General features: G+C 42.7%; 1 protein-coding gene across 2 annotated transcripts; it reads left to right on the forward strand.

Annotated features, from left to right (window-relative positions):
* Window positions 1–67: 67 nt before the first annotated feature.
* On the forward strand, window positions 68–16,564 carry FAM104A (family with sequence similarity 104 member A). 2 transcript variants are annotated; one of them, XM_008693706.2, is made up of 4 exons: window positions 68–703; window positions 5,218–5,317; window positions 14,052–14,114; window positions 15,931–16,564. In XM_008693706.2, the coding sequence occupies exons 1-4, from the start codon at window positions 483–485 to the stop codon at window positions 16,162–16,164; spliced, it is 618 nt and encodes a 205-aa protein (XP_008691928.2). In that variant the 5' UTR covers window positions 68–482; the 3' UTR covers window positions 16,165–16,564. The 2 variants fall into 2 exon arrangements, with proteins under 2 accessions (XP_008691928.2, XP_008691929.2); XM_008693707.2 differs by lacking the exon at window positions 14,052–14,114 and having other exon boundaries at window positions 74–703.
* The last annotated feature ends 468 nt before the right edge of the window (window positions 16,565–17,032 follow it).

Genomic DNA, 17,032 nt, shown 5'->3' on the forward strand with positions numbered 1-17,032 from the left:
CCAGCGCGTGGGGCACAGGACACAGCACGATCGGCCGCGACTGGCCCAGAACTGCATCCTCACCTCGCCAGGCGTGGAAGTTCCGGAAGCCCCCGCGACTAGCCCCCCCGGCGCAGCCCTCCGGTCGCTTCCCAACTCCCGGGCAGGCACCCACCGCAGGGCGTCTTCGACACTGCCTGATGCTTCTCAGCTGTGTTTTAAGAAACTGTTACCGCAGAGGGGCCTAACTCAAATACTTGTATCGTATTATGATGACATAATTTAAGTTAATTTAAACCTGGCTTGGCTTTTATGCCGTCCCCGCTCGGCGGCGAACCGGCGAAAGCTCAGGCCGCCTCTCTTGAGGTCCCCTCTCCCAGAAGCTCCCAGTCGCTCCTCCCCACTCCGAGCCCGCCTCTTCCCGTGGGCGGGGTTACCGGTCGGCGCGGTCGGGGTCGCGCCACTGCGCAACCGCGAGAGGGCGGTACCACGGCGCCTGCGACATGGGGGGGCGCGGAGCAGACGCCGGAAGTAGCGGTGGTACGGGTCCCACCGAGGGGTACTCACCGCCGGCAGCGTCCACCCGCGCCGCGGCTAGAGCCAAGGCCCGAGGGGGTGGGCGTGGCGGCCGCCGGAACACTACATCCTCTGTTCCCTCTTCTGGCGGAGCGGCGCCGCGTCGCTCCCCTCCACCGGCTGCCATGAGCGAGCGCCTCCGCCCCAGGTGAGACCGCAGTGACCCCCTTCCTTCCCATCCCCTCGCCGGGGGTTGGAGCCGAAGGGGCGCGCGAAGCGGGGGTCCGAGCAAGCGTGGGCCCTTCGGGTCTCCATCTGGGTGCTCTGCAGCCCGGGGGAGGAGGGAGAGAGATGCGCAAGTACCTGGTCCCTGAAGTACTGGAGGAGTGACTCGCCGGGGTCCACGTCTCCCCCACCCCAATCCCGTCTTTTTCCCTCTCGTTTTTCCCTACTTGGAATGCAGTCTGAACGATCCCGGAAGAGAGACAGTGGCCCTAAAGCTTCCCTGTCCTAAATTTAGGAGGGTGGGGGGATGGGAGGAATGTCTGATCATTGAGAGGGAACCTCTAGGACATCTTTGAGGGGCCGGGGCGGGGACCTGCCCTCTCCCCAAGGTCAGAAAGAAGGATTGGGTTTAGCTCTGCAGCAGGGAAGGATGGGTTAGATGGAAGAATTTGTGCCCTCGGACGGTTGTGAACATAGAAGGGCAGATGACTAAAGTGGCTTGTAGCCTTAACAGGCAGGATTCTAAACTGTTTGGATGCGGAGCCGTTTGACTCCGAAGGCGGGAGGTAGGGCTGTATCGCGATGCTCTACTTTTCCACTGAGCTTGGCTTCAGGACTCGGGTCTTCACCTAGGGGTGCTGTGCTTGCTTGATGAGTGCAGAATAGAGTCCGGATCAAGCTGCAATTTCTTTCTTTTTTTTCTCCCCATTTCCTTCTGTAAGAAGGTGGGGAGGAGAAAGTTGGGATTGGGTACCCCAAATGAAGAGGAGCAACTTTACTTCAAATTAGAAAAATCCCTCGTGGAATTTGAAGTGAAAACCTATAGATCACCGAGTGCAACACTGTCGTTTTTCCGATGAAACATTTAGAGAGCTCAGCTGGTTTACTCCAGTCTTTCTAGGTTCACTGCTCTTTCATTGCTTCCTGATAGTCTCAGTATGGCTCAAATGAATAAAATAGGTTTGCCTTGGTAGATTATGCTGTACCTTTTCTTGTTGTTCCATATTTTCATTGGCTCTGAATGTAATTGACAGTCTTCCCACAAAGATCTTGCTCTGGAGGGTGGTTAATTCAGGGATTAAGATTCTGGAAAGCATCGTGAGGTTATTTGGTCTGATAGTGAAAATCTAGGGTCACCCATACTTTTGCATTGGATTATTGATTTGGGTATATAGTGAGTGAGGCATAAAGCCTGCTTGTATAGAAAAAAAAGAGTGGACAAAATTTGAAATTAGGGGCCCAGTTACCGACTTGCTATTGGAATTAGGAACAAGATTGTTAGGCGTAGTAAGCCAGATCCAACTGCCATTGTTTTCCTTCCCAAACCCAGTTTATACTTCTAATAGTCTCTGATGATGTCTCATATCTGAAAAAGCCTAAATTTTAATTTCCTGCAGAAAGATTCCTATTATCCATCACTGGATAAGCAAATCTGAATGTGCTTATACTGGTACCAGATGCCTTTTATCTAGCTCTCAAATAACCTCAACATGTTTATACTGGTAACTTCATTGCTATAAAAGAAATCACGTGATTTGGACAGGGGTTTCTCACCTACTTTTCACCTCATGTTTCATGGAGTATGATGGACCAGCTCTGCCAGCTCCTGCTGTCATAATATCTCCAAGTCAGTTCAGTTTTCTGGATCTGTTTTGTCAATTTTAAGATGAGGGGTTGGTCTGAGATGGTGATTTTTCAGACTGTTCCAAAAGATACTGAGATAGCCATAGAGGGGGGTATATGTATGTCAAGAAAACCCCTACTTTAACCAAAACAGGTCCTTTATTTCACATATATATGTATTGAGTGATTTTTTTTTTTTCTGATAGGGCTCTGTTACTTAAAAAAAAAAAGTTAGGCAAACACTAATCTGCATACTCTTAAGATTTCTTCTATGCTCAGTCTCTAGGAGATGACAGGAAGATTGGAAAGAAATGAAATGATGAGCAGTGATATAGTCAACCATCCTTAAAAGTAACAGATGCTAAACAACTATCTGTAACTAGATGCCTGGGGAGAACATAATCAATTATATGGTGGCTGCTAAAATTATAACCTGGTCTATGCATTAATGTGGAAAGCTGTAATCTGACTTTGTGGATACGGTTGAACATGAAGCTATAATCTTGGCAATTATTAACAATGTTATTGAAAGAAGAATGTTTCAAGGATGGAATCTACAAAGAGCCTAGAAAAGAGAAAGAACAGGAGGGCTCATTCTTACTCAGTACCATCCAAAGGAGAGGGCCGCCTACAGGAGCTGACTGGGGTACCTTGAGAAAGCAGCACATTATGAGGCAGGGATAGTTCATGGAACGAACTATCCCAGTTTAGTTGAAATCTGCAAAACCAGCCCATCCTCTTTGTTCTCACTCTGTTTTTGCCTGACAACCTCCTTGATGTTCATTTTCTTGTCACTGGAAAGATATGCCGTGGATTATAAATGAGGACATTGGAAAGTTTGGGTCAGGCTCATAAGTGGTTAGCAGCCCAGAGCACAGTCAGCTGCTGGCATATTGATAAGAGTTTGGGGACCAGCATTTGATGAGTTTCCCTGGGGTGTCAACTGGCCTTCTGTCAGACCTTGCTTTGTAACTGCAGCTCTCTTCCAAAAAAACTCTCTGGTCATATTAGGGTGAAAATAGTAATTACTTGGCTCAAATCTGCGGTAATAGCACATCGATTTAAATGAGTATTAAACCTGCTTTTCACCTAGTTTTTAATCTCCACATACTTCAGAGTAATGTATGGTTAAGATCTAATGCCATGAGAGAAAGGTTAGGGAGCAGAAATGATGATCTTAGAAACCATTGAGTCTTAGATTGAGGTCAGTGGTATAGCTCTTTGCAGGTTGGTTAATGCTTGATCGGAACTACACACTCAGAATTTATCACTCCAAGCCTAAACGGGATCAGTAGTCATTAATAAAGTTGGATGTACTCAGAGTACAGGAGTACTGCAGAATACAGGGAATTGTGCTCAGAGTGAAAACTTAAATTTTTTCCAATATCAAGACTTCAACTCAAAACCTTAGGATTACGGGCCTGCCCCGGTATGCCACGCTGCTCGCATAGAAAGTATGTGATTGTATAGAAGATACCGGGTGCTCAGATTTAATACTTGCCTAAAAGCTGTTTTTTCCTCTAGCTATAGAAATTTGAATCTTTTTTTTTTTTTTAAGATTTTATTTATTTATTTGACAGAGAAAGAGAGACAGCCAGCGAGAGAGGGAACACAAGCAGGGGGAGTGAGAGAGGAAGAAGCAGGCTCCCAGTGGAGGAGCCTGACATGGGGCTCGATCCCAGGACTCTGGGATCACACCCTGAGCCAAAGGCAGATGCTTAACGACTGAGCCACCCAGGCGCCCCTAGAAATTTGAATCTTTAAGAGTCTTCATTATAATAGATTATGCTGCTTTGTATAAAGTGGCCTCTTGCCAATGCTGTCGGGTGGCATTTTCTGTAGTGATGGGAATGTCCTCTGTCTTTGCTGTCCAATGCAGTTGCCACTAGCTACCTGTGGCCTTTGAACACTGAAAATGTAGTTAGTGTGACTCAGGAACTGGATATTACATTAGATGTAAATCACCTCATGTGGCTAGTGGCTACCATATTGGATAGCACAGTTCCAGGCATTGTGCCTTCAAATGATACCTCCTCTAATTTATTTCTATTTTCTGTCTTCTAAATGGGGGCTTAGAAGTCCTTCTAGGAGCACTTAATTCTTGAATTGAATACATACAAATTTTGTCTATTGCACGTCTGAGAGCACTGAGGTAAATGTGTGGTTTTTCCTTAAACCTGAAAATTTTGAGCAGCTTGTGCTGCAGACTCAACGTAACAATGTGGTGACGTAACATACAATACTAGGTGGTGTAGAGAGAATAATGGAGTTGGTACGGTCCAGAGCAGCCTTTCCAGTGCCGGGCGTGAAGAGTAATCTAGTGCTTTAGAGGGCATCGAGCTTTTGTTGTATGTGATAATTTGGGGGAAATCAGAAAACTGCAGATTAGAGACCACATGAACCTCTGATGATATCCCTGTGTAGCACCATTTTCCTTAGGGTTTTAGGGGTACATGGGCAGAGGCAGCCACTCTTATCTTACATGTTGTCCTATAGAAGGGAGTAAGATGAGGTAACCTGAAATTGTGATTTCAGGAAACACAGAGGGAAGATAACCTTAATTAGGTGGAGTTTGGAAGCTTAGTCATTAGCATCACCCTGCACTTACTTATTCCCAGTAGGCATTTAAAGTTGCCAAGCTTCTTTTTAGAAATCAGTTGTACTAATTTAAGCTCGCCCCTACTGCTGCTATTTTATATTTTCACTCTTTGTGCCCAGCGATGGTGTACTTCCAACTTTTTACCTATTGGGATAGCATGTGATGAATTCTGTTTTCTCAGGCAAGAGGGCAGATTTGTTGTCATGATTTACAATTTTAAGTGTCTAAAGGATCAATTGTTGTATTTTTTTTTTCTTCTTGTGATTTAATTTCAGGAAAAGGAGAAGGAATGGCAATGAAGAAGACCATCATCTTCCCCCCCAGACCAAAAGGAGTAGTAGAAACCCTGTCTTTCATGATTCCTGGGACACAGAGGTAGGAAGTGTGGTCAGAGTCTCTGCTGTTTTCATTGACTTGAGCTAAATAACCCAGTTTCTTCGTGTAATTTAAATTATTCTTTGAATAAATAAAAGTGATCTTACTTGATTGCAGTGGTTTCAACTTTTTTTGAGTCATGGCCCCTTTGAGGAAGCTATGTACCTTCTCCCCAGCGAAGTGGTATATGTCTATACATATTAATACATACACACAGCCCAGAATCTGTTAGAAGTTTCATGGACCTTTGAAAATTCGTCTTTGAGCTGTCTAGTTGAATTTCAGAAACCAACTATTTTCTAACAGTTTATGAGCCATTAATTATCCTTAAACCAAGTATATTATGTTGCTTTCATTCACATGTCTTTATGAGGAACTATATAAACATTCAGAATAGGTAACCTATGTGTACAGAAAATCCTGTTTTTAAGCATTACTACTTTTTTACGTTATTCTAAAAGAGCTCCTGCGGGAGGCAGGGTGGAGGGGAGTGAGTGGGGAGAGGGGGAAGAGCTCCTGAAGTTTTGGTTTCCTGAAAAGAGAGCTTGCGTGTGCACACTGGCGGCAGAGTTTCTGTGTACACTCCACGGGCTGCCGTACAGAGGCTAACATTCAGATGACATCTCTGTTCCCGGAAAATTGTGACCCTTAACAAGTTGTCACCCTGCCTGAGAAGCTCCTCACTGGCAGAGATCCCTAAGCCTGAGCCTTACAACTTAAAGCAGAACTCTGTGTATCACAGAACTCTTGCATATCGCAGTTTTTGTACAACCAAAATAATTCGTACTTTAATTAGTTCTCGATAATAGGATTTGACCTACATCCAGTCTTTACCGGAAATCCACAGTTACTCCCCCCAGGGGGGTAGAAATCCGCTAACTCTCACATAGGTCATACACATTCAGGGACAGTTAATGAACACGTTTAGATTAGCTCCTTCTGTGTGGAGACTTGACCTTCCGTAACTCATATCCCGCCTTTAAAAATCTCTCATGGTTTTTTTCCTTATGTTTTAAAAAATGATTAACAGAAAAGCAGTTGAGCTTTTGTTTAATGCGACAATTGGAGGATGAAAGAAAAGCAGAGATTAGAGGCTTCCTTGAGCATCCAGTGATAAAACTGTGACAATAATTGAGTTTCCATTATTCTTTTGGATTATAAGTCTATTAAAAGAGTGTGCAGTGATTACTTTCACCGTATCAGTGTTTCTCTACTTGTGTGTCTGTGCAAATCCTGCTAAGTGATGTTTACATTAGTTCAGAGGTTCAGTCAGTCTCTTTGTATTGATCATTTGCCCTCGGTTTACAGTTGCGATGCTTGAGAACAGAATTATAAATTGTCATTTAAAAAAAAATGAAACACTTCCGATCTCTTATTTTCAGTAAGACTCTTAGTAGTTTTGTTTTGTTTTAATTGCTGTTTATAGAAAAAGATCTTTATTCCCTTTCTGAAATCTGCGCGTTGATATCACAGAAGCAAACAATGTATAGTTATTCAGCCTCTTGGTTCATGTGTCTTGTTCTTACTTGTTCAAAGAAATGGAGCAGCTAAACCGCTCTGTAATCATTAGTCTGAAAGATGGACTAGCTTGCCTTTGTTATAATTAACAGGCATCGCAGGCATTTTTTATTTGTTGTGGTATGAACTCACTGGTGGACCCCGCTTGGACGGTTAGGACCATCCCATTCAGCCCTGCTGACTGACCGGTTAGGAGCGCTCTGAACGTGTGGCCTCTTGTGCTGTGCTTCTCCGTGGGGGTGGGGGTGGGGGTGGGGATTAACAAGTAATGAGGCCGAGTCAACCAAGGGAAGGCTAGAGAAGCAAAAAGCAGGGGAAAACCTTTAAAATGGAAAGTTAAGCCCTGAGTAATTGAATCCTCATCCACTGGAATAGATCGTTGTGTTTATAGCACAAAAATATCAACTTTAGGGGCACATGGCTGCTTTTTGACAATTGTGTATAAAAAGGAAAACAAAATGATTCATGATTAGTGGATTATTATTTTTGTTAATTTATATAATCAAATGTTAATGAAAATGTTGTTTTTTTAATTCTAAGTCAGGGCCAATAAGGTAAGTTTCCTTTGGCCTAACTCAGTGAAAAGAAACTGTTTCTTGTGTCTTTCCTGAAATACTTAAGTAATTTTAGAATTCTTTTTCTTGTGACTTGAAGACTTTCATTTGGAAGGAGTTTGCTTTAATTCTGAGAGGATTAAAGTAAAGTTTTTATAATTAATTTTCCGAAGTTACGTTTTTTTTTCCCTAAATGTAACAATATTGCCAAGTACTGGGAGATAAGATGGAAGGTGTTTGAATTATGTATGCCGCATGTAAATCACAATTACCTGTAAAATGGAGATAGTATATCTACCTCTTTTCCTAGATACTGTGAAGGTGAAGAATGTGAACTGACTTGCCAGATTAGTTACGTAAAGAGAAACTTTTAATCTACTTGTGCGTTTTCTTCCTGTCATTTTTGTAGGCGGTATTATCTCTGCTTTTCAGATGAGAAAATTGGGGCACGGAAAAGTAAAGTGGTTTGCCCAGAGACACCCAACTAGTAAGAGGCAGAGTTGGTGAGCCCAGAGCTTGGCTGGTGAGCTCTTTGCTCTTGACACATGGTGTGTGCCGTCACCCAGAATACGGGATAGAAGTTCCGAAAGATTTTGCTAAAGATATCCAGAGGCAGCTAGGTCCTAGACTTCTCTCAAATCATAGGAACAGAGAAGAAATTTTTCTCCTCCTATCTTTTAGCTGGAAAATATTTTCCCAAGTAAATGTTATGATACAGTGTTAGCCTGAAAGCAATTTTAGATATCTAGTTAGAAAAAGTGAAGAAATTGGGGTCTAAAGGTTTTTTTCAAAACTCTAATTGGTGTTTGAAACAAAGATCTTTAATTTTAACTCCAGTGACTTAGATTTAATGACTTGTGAGCCTTAGGATGCTTTTTTAAAGTTGAGGTACAATTAACCGGTATGGGAACAAATTTTTTTTGTAATGCCATGCTAGATGAATCGTATTAGTTAATGTATAAGTCAGGCCCATTTTTTTCTTCGTTGAGCAAAAAGTGAAATCGTTTATCAATTTGTGTCTTCCTTTTGGGTCCTGTACAAAGGCAGTGACATTCCCTGACCTTGGACAATTATTTGGATGGAGAAAAACTAGCTGGATTTAACTGTATTCAAATTTGTTCTCTTAGGGTTGGCCTTATTGGTTTCCATTTTATCTTTTTTTTTTTTTAAGATTTTGTTTATTTATTCGACAGAGATAGAGACAGCCAGTGAGAGAGGGAACACAAGCAGGGGGAGTGGGAGAGGAAGAAGCAGGCTCATAGCGGAGGAGCCTGATGTGGGGCTGGATCCCAGAACGCTGGGATCACGCCCTGAGCCGAAGGCAGACGCTTAACCGCTGTGCCACCCAGGCGCCCCGGTTTCCATTTTATCTTAATTTGTAGTAGAGGAATGCTTTTTGCTTTCAGTTTTAATACCTTTATCTACAAATTACCGTAGCCGTTTCCACTTAAATGTGGCTTCTGTTCCAAGGGTGCACGTCTGGGAAAAGGTGCTGCTACCTAAGTAAATAGAAGCAGAACATTTTTTTAAATGCAAAGACCTCAGTTTGTGGGGTTGTTTTTTAAAGCTCTTTAACCTACCAAGACCATTTTAATTTTTCAGATCACTATAAAGTAACTAGGAAAGAGAGAGAGAATGTGGAGAAAAAAACAGAAGTGGCTTACCCCGAGCAGCCAATGCCTTTTTTTTTTTTTCCCCCCTGCTGGAGGGGAAAGTTTTCATGTCATAACCATAAAATCCCAGGAGTATTCTTAGAGGGAGTACAGAGACTTGACCAAAAAATAACAACCAGGGGAACCATGTATCATTACAATTAGGGTTCTCTAAATCCATTTATCTTAACTGATAAGAATTAGCTGAATATCAGGTCATTTTTTTTAGTAGTGCGAATTTAGATGACAGTGGGAATATTGAGCATAATTTTTTAAAAAGTATCTTAAGGCTTTTAGTTTTTGCCCATTCTCTCTCTCTCTCTTTTTAAAAGATTTTATTTATTTGACAGAAAGAGCAGGGGGGAGGGGCAGAGGGAGAAGCAGCCCCCCCCCCCCCCCCCGCTGAAAAGGGAGCTGGATGTGGGGCTCTATCCCGGGATCCTGAGATCATGACCTGAGCCAAAGGCTGACGCTTAACTGACCGAATCACCCAGGTGCCCCAGTTTTTGCCCATTCTCATCTTCAGTCTGTTGTTGGGTCCTGGTGCATCCTAAGAGACGGAACTGTTTCTGACGAAACTATTAGGGTTTGTGTTGTGTTTAAAAACCCTGTAGCAAATGAACTCTGAAGTTACCTTTTAAAATGGTCCAAAGTGGAGGAACAAGCCTTTCCAAAATTAGTCTGATTTTTAGCATATGTTTTAAGAAACTGTGTTCCTGTTGTAAGTCCTTGAAGTGTTAGTAACACATCGCTTCGGTCCACAGCAGAGAAAGCTGCACCAGGTGGTTTATTATGGACACTGAATGTCAGGTTCGTTAAGAAATGACTGTACGTACACACGTTTTTCTACAGGTCAGGATTATTTTTTGGCCTGTTGGTTTTAAACAAAATGAAGTGATAATAGAACATTTTAGTTAGGAAGGAACTTAAAACATTGTGCAGTCCTAATTCATCTTGTAAGGGAAACTGAGGCATAGAAAGGATAGGCTGTTTACTCAGGGACACAGAAGAGTGACCACCTGCATTGTCTTTCCTTGCCTAGTTAGAAGTGGTTTTCATTAGCCCACTGAATTAATTTGGAATCTTATGGCCTCACTGATAATAGCAGACCTGGAGCTCTCTTCAATTGTTGGGCACTTCGGAAGCACAGAATTTTCCATTAGATGCTCTGACAGACTTGGCTAGGGTCATCTCTTGTACTTACTCCAGACTCTGCCGCGGACTTAGCTCTTCATCATGACCCTAGGAAGGGTGTGCGTGCGGTGAGCCCGAGTTCTTCGGTCTTTTGAGACTCACATAAATGTAAAAGCACCAGTGAATGGGGAGCTGGAGGCAATGGGAAGCTGGGGTTTGAGAGAAAATCAAATACACTGCCAGTCTGCTTTTCTAATTAAGAGAAAGCATCCAGCTCTAGGTAATAGACACATATACTCTGGTTCTCCTTTTATGAAGCAGAGAGACTCCGTAATTAATATTCCTGCCTGGGGGTCTTTCTGAAGATTATTAGCAGGAATTATCTTTAGAGTTGTTTTGTTTCTACCATGAGTATACACGGGTTGTCTCTTAAACCGACTTTACCCCCTGGGAAAATGGAACTGGGTGTGGGCCTAGCTGAGGGGCTGAGAGTTCTTGACCTCTGCTGTATAATTTGAGCCCTGTGGACTGAGAACATGAGCTCCTTCACGTCCCTGTGTTCTGCGTCAGGATTTATATATACACGTGCTCTTCCTTTCTGCTGAGGGAAGTGTCCCTCTGCCTTTCTTTGTCTGCTCTACCTCCTGTCGAGGCCCCTGAAAGCTGCCCTAGGATGCCTCCCTTCTCTTAGAATCTCTCCAGCGTTGTGTCCCCAGACACGAGCCCATGGAGGTGCCTGTCCCTTCCTCGCGGGTCTCCTCGCCACCCAGCCCATCTGTAGGCTTTCTCCCCCTTTCCCAGGAGCTGGCCCATACCTGCAGCCCGGCTGGCAGGTGTCCCACCTGCCTTCCCTCTGCCCTCTCTGGATCCCGGTTTCCTTCCCAAAGCCCCTGAACCGTTCCCCAAGGCTCACCAGTGCTCTCTGCATTCAGCAGACACGCACTGAGCACCTAGTACTTGCCAGCTCAGTTGTCTCCTTCGTTTCCTCACTCCTGTCTCCCTTTGGACTGTGACACATCCCCTTTGATTTACACTGCTGCGGTCCTCCTGTGGCCCTGCATTCCTGCTTGATGTGTAGAACCCTCACTCCTGCGTGGAGATGCGAGCATCTCTTAGGTGCAGACTTCCGGGCACTTGATCATCGAGCCATAACCTCTCCTGGATATTTTGTCTGACCGACTGTGCTTGGAGTGGCCCGCCGCACCACTCTATTAGCTTTACCTCCCCAAACACTCCTTCCTTCTGATTTTGCTGTTACCGTGCTCCCGGTTTGTCACATCGCTCTCTAAAACTCTTCCTCAATCTTCTAGGCCCAGTTCAAATACTTTTCATTCTACAGAGGCTCTCCTAGTTCTCTCAGCACCTGTTGCTAGATTCCCCAGTGATGGGATGATCGTTCTCCATGACTGGATTGCCACCATATTCGTGGTTAAGCCCAACACATTCTTGTTGAATGATTAAGTCGCCGTAGTGAAAATGCCATCTTGTACACAGCAGGCACATGAACATTTGTGTGGACAGTGGTTGGCCATCAGAACAGTCTTTGCACACTCGAGCCAGGTTTTCCAGAGCCATGTGGGACCCTGGCAGGTGCACTTTTAAAAGAGCCCACAGGTGATTCCTGAATAGACTGCATCGTGATATTCTCTTCTCTGTCCTGCCCAGGCATCCATACTTACAGAGACACACTGGTAGCTTTCATGAGTGCTTAACCTAACCTAGAGTCCTCGCTTCGCACACACATCTTCTCCACAGGGTTATGAGTTGCCTTGGTGTATTTAGAGAGATCCCGTTGGTTGGAATTGGCATAAATTTAACTTTATTGTGCTTGTACACATGGATGTGCAAGGGGTTTTTATTTCACAGAGTGTGACCTTATTCTCTTTTGATTTGTAATATAAATCTGTCTTGAAAATACCTGGGCCAGATGTCAGCATGAAGCCTAAACTGAAAATCCAGAGGAAAGAGAGGAAGTTTTGTCACTGCCCACTGGGACACATTGTCTGCCGAAGTGGTCTGTCTGAGGTGCAGGGGATGGGGATGGGGTTCCTGTTTGAGGACTCTTTCTTAGTCCCAAAGTCTGATAAAAGAATTCTTAAGAACAGTACTAGTAACAAGGTAAAGACTTCTGTCCTAGTTTAGCAGTTGTAATTTTTAAAACCGTGTACTATAAAGGAGTGCTCCCTCCCAAGCAATTTGATACTAAAAAGCTCCACTAAGTGGGGAAAATACAATTTCTCTTTTCCTCTCGTTTTTTGTTTTTTTTAAATAACAAAATGATTAACTTCTCTGCAGATCTTAAAACGTTGACAGAGACTTAACTTTTTGGGGTAAGGAGGAAATAGTGGTCTTTCCCTTGTCCCATAAAGTAGACCTGACTTGACGGTGTTCAGACCGACAACAATAACTTCCCAACTTTTTTGACCCTGTCCCATAGGAATGTTTTTTTTCTTTTTTTTCTTTTTTTTCTTTTTTTAAAGATTTTTATTTATTTATCCGACAGAGATAGAGACAGCCAGCGAGAGAGGGAACACAAGCAGGGGGAGTGGGAGAGGAAGAAGCAGGTTCATAGCGGAGGAGCCTGACGTGGGGCTCGACCCCATAACGCCGGGATCACGCCCTGAGCCGAAGGCAGACGCTTAACCGCTGTGCCACCCAGGCGCCCCTATAGGAATGTTTTCTTTTGTGACCCAGCACACACCAAATATATTCGTGAGCAATAAAACAAGTTTCACAGAATGGTTACTCTTTTCACGTTCCGCTGTGTTTTCTTTTTTGATGCTGGCTGCTGATGGGTTTCCCCTCAGTTTCAAAACTCCTGGTTCATCTCTAGAGACTGAGATGCTCCTGAAAGCCTCCCTGGTAGTGAGAAGACTGGTCACAAGTGGCAGAACATAGGAACCAAAACATCTTTGAAAGAGATATTTTGCTTTTACCTGTGATGGCAGCAGTATGTAGGTAACGTTTTGTAAATGTTAAAGTAACACGTAAGGGGCATTTACTCTGATTCCCGGTTTCTGGATAGGCTCTCTTTTATTAGCTTAAAAGTAGCATCGGCCTATTCAGTGCAAGTGAATATAACGGAAGCAGTTTTAGAGGTTTTCAAAGGAGGCAAAGTAGTCTTCTGCAAATCTTACTGACAATATCAGTATAGTTTGTAAGTCTCCGTCTTGGAGTTGGAAGTACCTGAAGACTGTTTTGTAGCAACCTTCTTTAGTTCTCTTACTTGTGATCAATTTTATTTCCACAGAAATCTTTTTTATAGAAGCTATAGAAAATAAAAATGTTATAAAAATGGAAGGTCCAAATTCTAAATATTCTGGCATATATATCCTTCCAGACTGTTTTTGGTGTACATTTATGTCTATACTAAAGAAAAACATCTAAAAAACCAGCTGGCATACTATACCTATAGTTCTGCAACCTGTAAAAAAATGTTGACGACTTTTTTCTTGGTATATATATACATCTCTACCATTATTGTTAATAGTTGAGTAGAATTTCATTGTTAAGTTATAATTCATGGAGTATATGTTATATACACGTGTTATAACCAGTTTCCCTATTGTTAGACATGTAGGTGGTTCTTTTTCACTATTATAAACAGGGCCACACTAAACATTTGTGTACCTGTCCATTATAAAGTTGGTATAAACCATGTTTTTACACAAGGTTTTTAAAGTGGACTAGAAGTCACAGGTATGTCTTTTCACGATATTGTACAGAAATCTTTTCTAACCTGTTTATTTTAAAGAACTTTTTACCTTTTCTCAGAATATTTGTGTCACCTTTGCTATTATAGTGTGAAATAAATAAAATTTGAGATGGAAACTTGACTTACTAGAAACTGATTCTAGTTCTTGCCTTAATTTTCAGACAGTACCTGTAACGAAAAACAGTAAAGAAAACAGACTAAGAGGAAACAAAGTGTTCTGCGCGGTGGGTTTCTCATCTAGTGTAGTAGCTGACTCGTTAACTGTTCACGACCGTACCAGGTGTGGGAGCGCTGCACATCTGGGCTGTTCCCCTCTAGGTTAGGAGAAGCTTTTATGGAAAACAACTTTTGGTTTTGAATTGTATTTGACTTCTTAAGAATTTTAGTAAAAATTTTTAAAAAGATTTATTTGAGAGAGAGAGCATCAGCGGGGCGGGGGGGGGGAGGGGAAGGCAGAGGGAGAGGGAGAAGCAAGACTCCCTGCCGAGCAGGCTCTATCCCAGGATCCTGACCTGAGCCAAAGGCAGATGTTTAACCCACTGAGCCATCCAGGCGCCCCAGTCTTGAAGTAAATTTGCTGCTGCTGCTGACCCTGCCATCTGACTCCATTCAGCCCACAATGCTTTTCATGTTTGTGTTTTTTTGTAGAAAGACAGATAGGTTGTCTTTTACTATCTTTGGGCAATGGGATATGGGACCTGTTAAGTAGCTCCAGATGACCTATGGACCATGCTGATTCTTCCTTTAAGACTTATTAAGAACGAATATCTTTCATGGACATGGCTTTCTTTGCTGTTTCAGATGTTTCTGTACATACTGTTATGTAAATGGATAAATTAGTATTTTAAAAAATCACTTTTACAGTCTCTATCTGGAAACATTACATACACGTTTATTTATATAGTAAAAATATATAATAACCACATTGTAAGAATGTTAAAGGGTAGGAAAAAAAAAGCAACTTAATCCCTCTGTTTTAACATAACTACTATAGCCAGTTTTTTTCCAGACCTTTTTCCAGACCTTTTTCTTACATGTAGCTTTTACATAGTTGTATGCAGACTTTTCAAAATGAATGTCTTTGGACATTCATTGTAAGGGAATGTGTATTCAGTGTAAGGGAGCATGAATTAGATAGACCAAAGGGTGAAGTTAAGAAAAGTAGACACCAGATCATTAATTACTAGAATTCTAACTTTCTCATGCATTGATTCTTTCCAGTACAGTACTGGGTTGAGTTGTGAATGAATGGAGGAAGGGTACTGCTAGTCATTAATTTGAAATGCAATACTTAAATTGTAAAATACCATAATTCTGAAATGGATTCTTACCATTGCCTTCCCTTTTGAGAACCCTAGTTCTTAGGGATCTTAGTAGCTTCTTCAAGACAACTAAGACACCAAATCGTATTTGTTACATTAAAAAAAATTAAGCACACTTGTGCACACATGCACACACATATATCAGACTGCAAAATTGCTAATGTAACTTTATAAGAAGTATGTTGTACTCCCATCAAGATAGGTGTTCTGCATTCAGAGAATACCATTTTGTGTCCATGAGCTGATAACCACGAAATTGTCACAGATTTTTTAAAACTTGTGGCGAGTAGCCGTTTTATGTGTACTCATGATTCATACTTTCCCTTGGAGCCTGAGACAAGGCTGAGAATTTCCTCCTTCGATTATTTGGAAATTATTGGAATGAATGATGAAAGCAGGTAGAGAAGACGTGTAAAGGAATTAGGATGTAGTTGAAGGGCTTTGCAGTCGGAAGGCCTAAACCCGGACCCTGCCACTTCCTGGGGATGTGATGGGGATCATAATCCCGCTCCACCTCACGTGGCAGTCACGAGGACAGAGTGAACCATCTTAGGTGAACGTACTCTCTGAAGCTGCAAAGCCCAATATATGTTTTGATGCTGGTCCTCCTCAAACCGAATAGGAAGAATGCTCTTATGGGGTATTGTAAATGAAACCACAGTGAAGTTCTTAAGAAACCAGACAGCCTAATCGCGATCCTGTTTCTTTTTCCTTCCAGTCTTCAAGCAGCGATAGCGGTGGGAGCAGCAGCAGCAGCAGCATCAACAGCCCGGACAGGGCGAGCGGGCCGGAGAGCGGCTTGAACCACATGGCGGCCGGGTCCGGCCCCAACACCCCCCAGCCTGTTCCCGAGCAGTCTGCACTGTGCCAAGGCCCTTACTTCCACATCAACCAGACCCTGAAGGAGGCCCACTTTCATAGCCTACAGCACCGAGGACGGCCTCCGACATGATGTGCCGGCAGTTTCTTGCCTTCTGTGAAGGGACAGCGCTGTGCAGATTTGATATTTCAACTTATGATGTTTTAAAAAATTGCACAAAAATATGCCTGTTGGCTTTTCAGTCTATATTTGAAATAACAGGTTAACAGGCAGTTGTTTACTTGTGGTTTTGCTGCACTATTGCAATTTCAAAGGGGCTTTGAAGCAATTTTTTATAGGATTCTTTTGAGGGTGGGTATCAAATCCGTGTCGAGGTAATGGTATGAGGAAATCTCATCTGCGTGTTGAATCCATCGTTTGTCCAGTTCAGATTGATTTCCAAATCTGTCAATTAGAAATTCTACTTTATGTAAAAAGGCCTTTTAAAAATGCGGGATCTTCAATTTTTTAAATTCAATAAACTAGTAAAGAGTATCTAGTTTCCATGAAAAAACCTAAGTTGTTTTCCAAAATATAGAAAGCTTGATTCAGTCTTGCACTGAAATTATTTGCCATACTACCTCTTAGTATGTAGATGTCCTGTTGAAAGTACTCTCCTCTGTAACAGGAGGACAATCAGATCCAAGTTAGACTGTGTCAGTGAAGCAGCCTTGCTAATAACTGTCTTCTCTTTGTTATATATTTGTATTTCCAGAGAGAATGTCTTTCAGACTTGTACACCCAGCTCACTTCCGCTACCGTTATTTCTCCAAAGCCTCCATCTCAGACTTAGTAGGAAACGGCACAGTTCTAACAGTCGAGAAGTATGTAATGACCTTTATCTCACTCACAGACTTGTTCTTTCAGCAGCTTCTGTGATCTCGCTGGGAATCCACCTTGGGGTTCAAGAATTAAGGTGCTGAGGAATGCTGACCGAGTGTAAGCTAGCTGAACTGTTGTC

This window comes from Ursus maritimus, unplaced genomic scaffold (assembly GCF_017311325.1).
Source record: "Ursus maritimus isolate PB19 unplaced genomic scaffold, ASM1731132v1 scaffold_24, whole genome shotgun sequence".
NCBI lineage: Eukaryota > Metazoa > Chordata > Mammalia > Carnivora > Ursidae > Ursus > Ursus maritimus.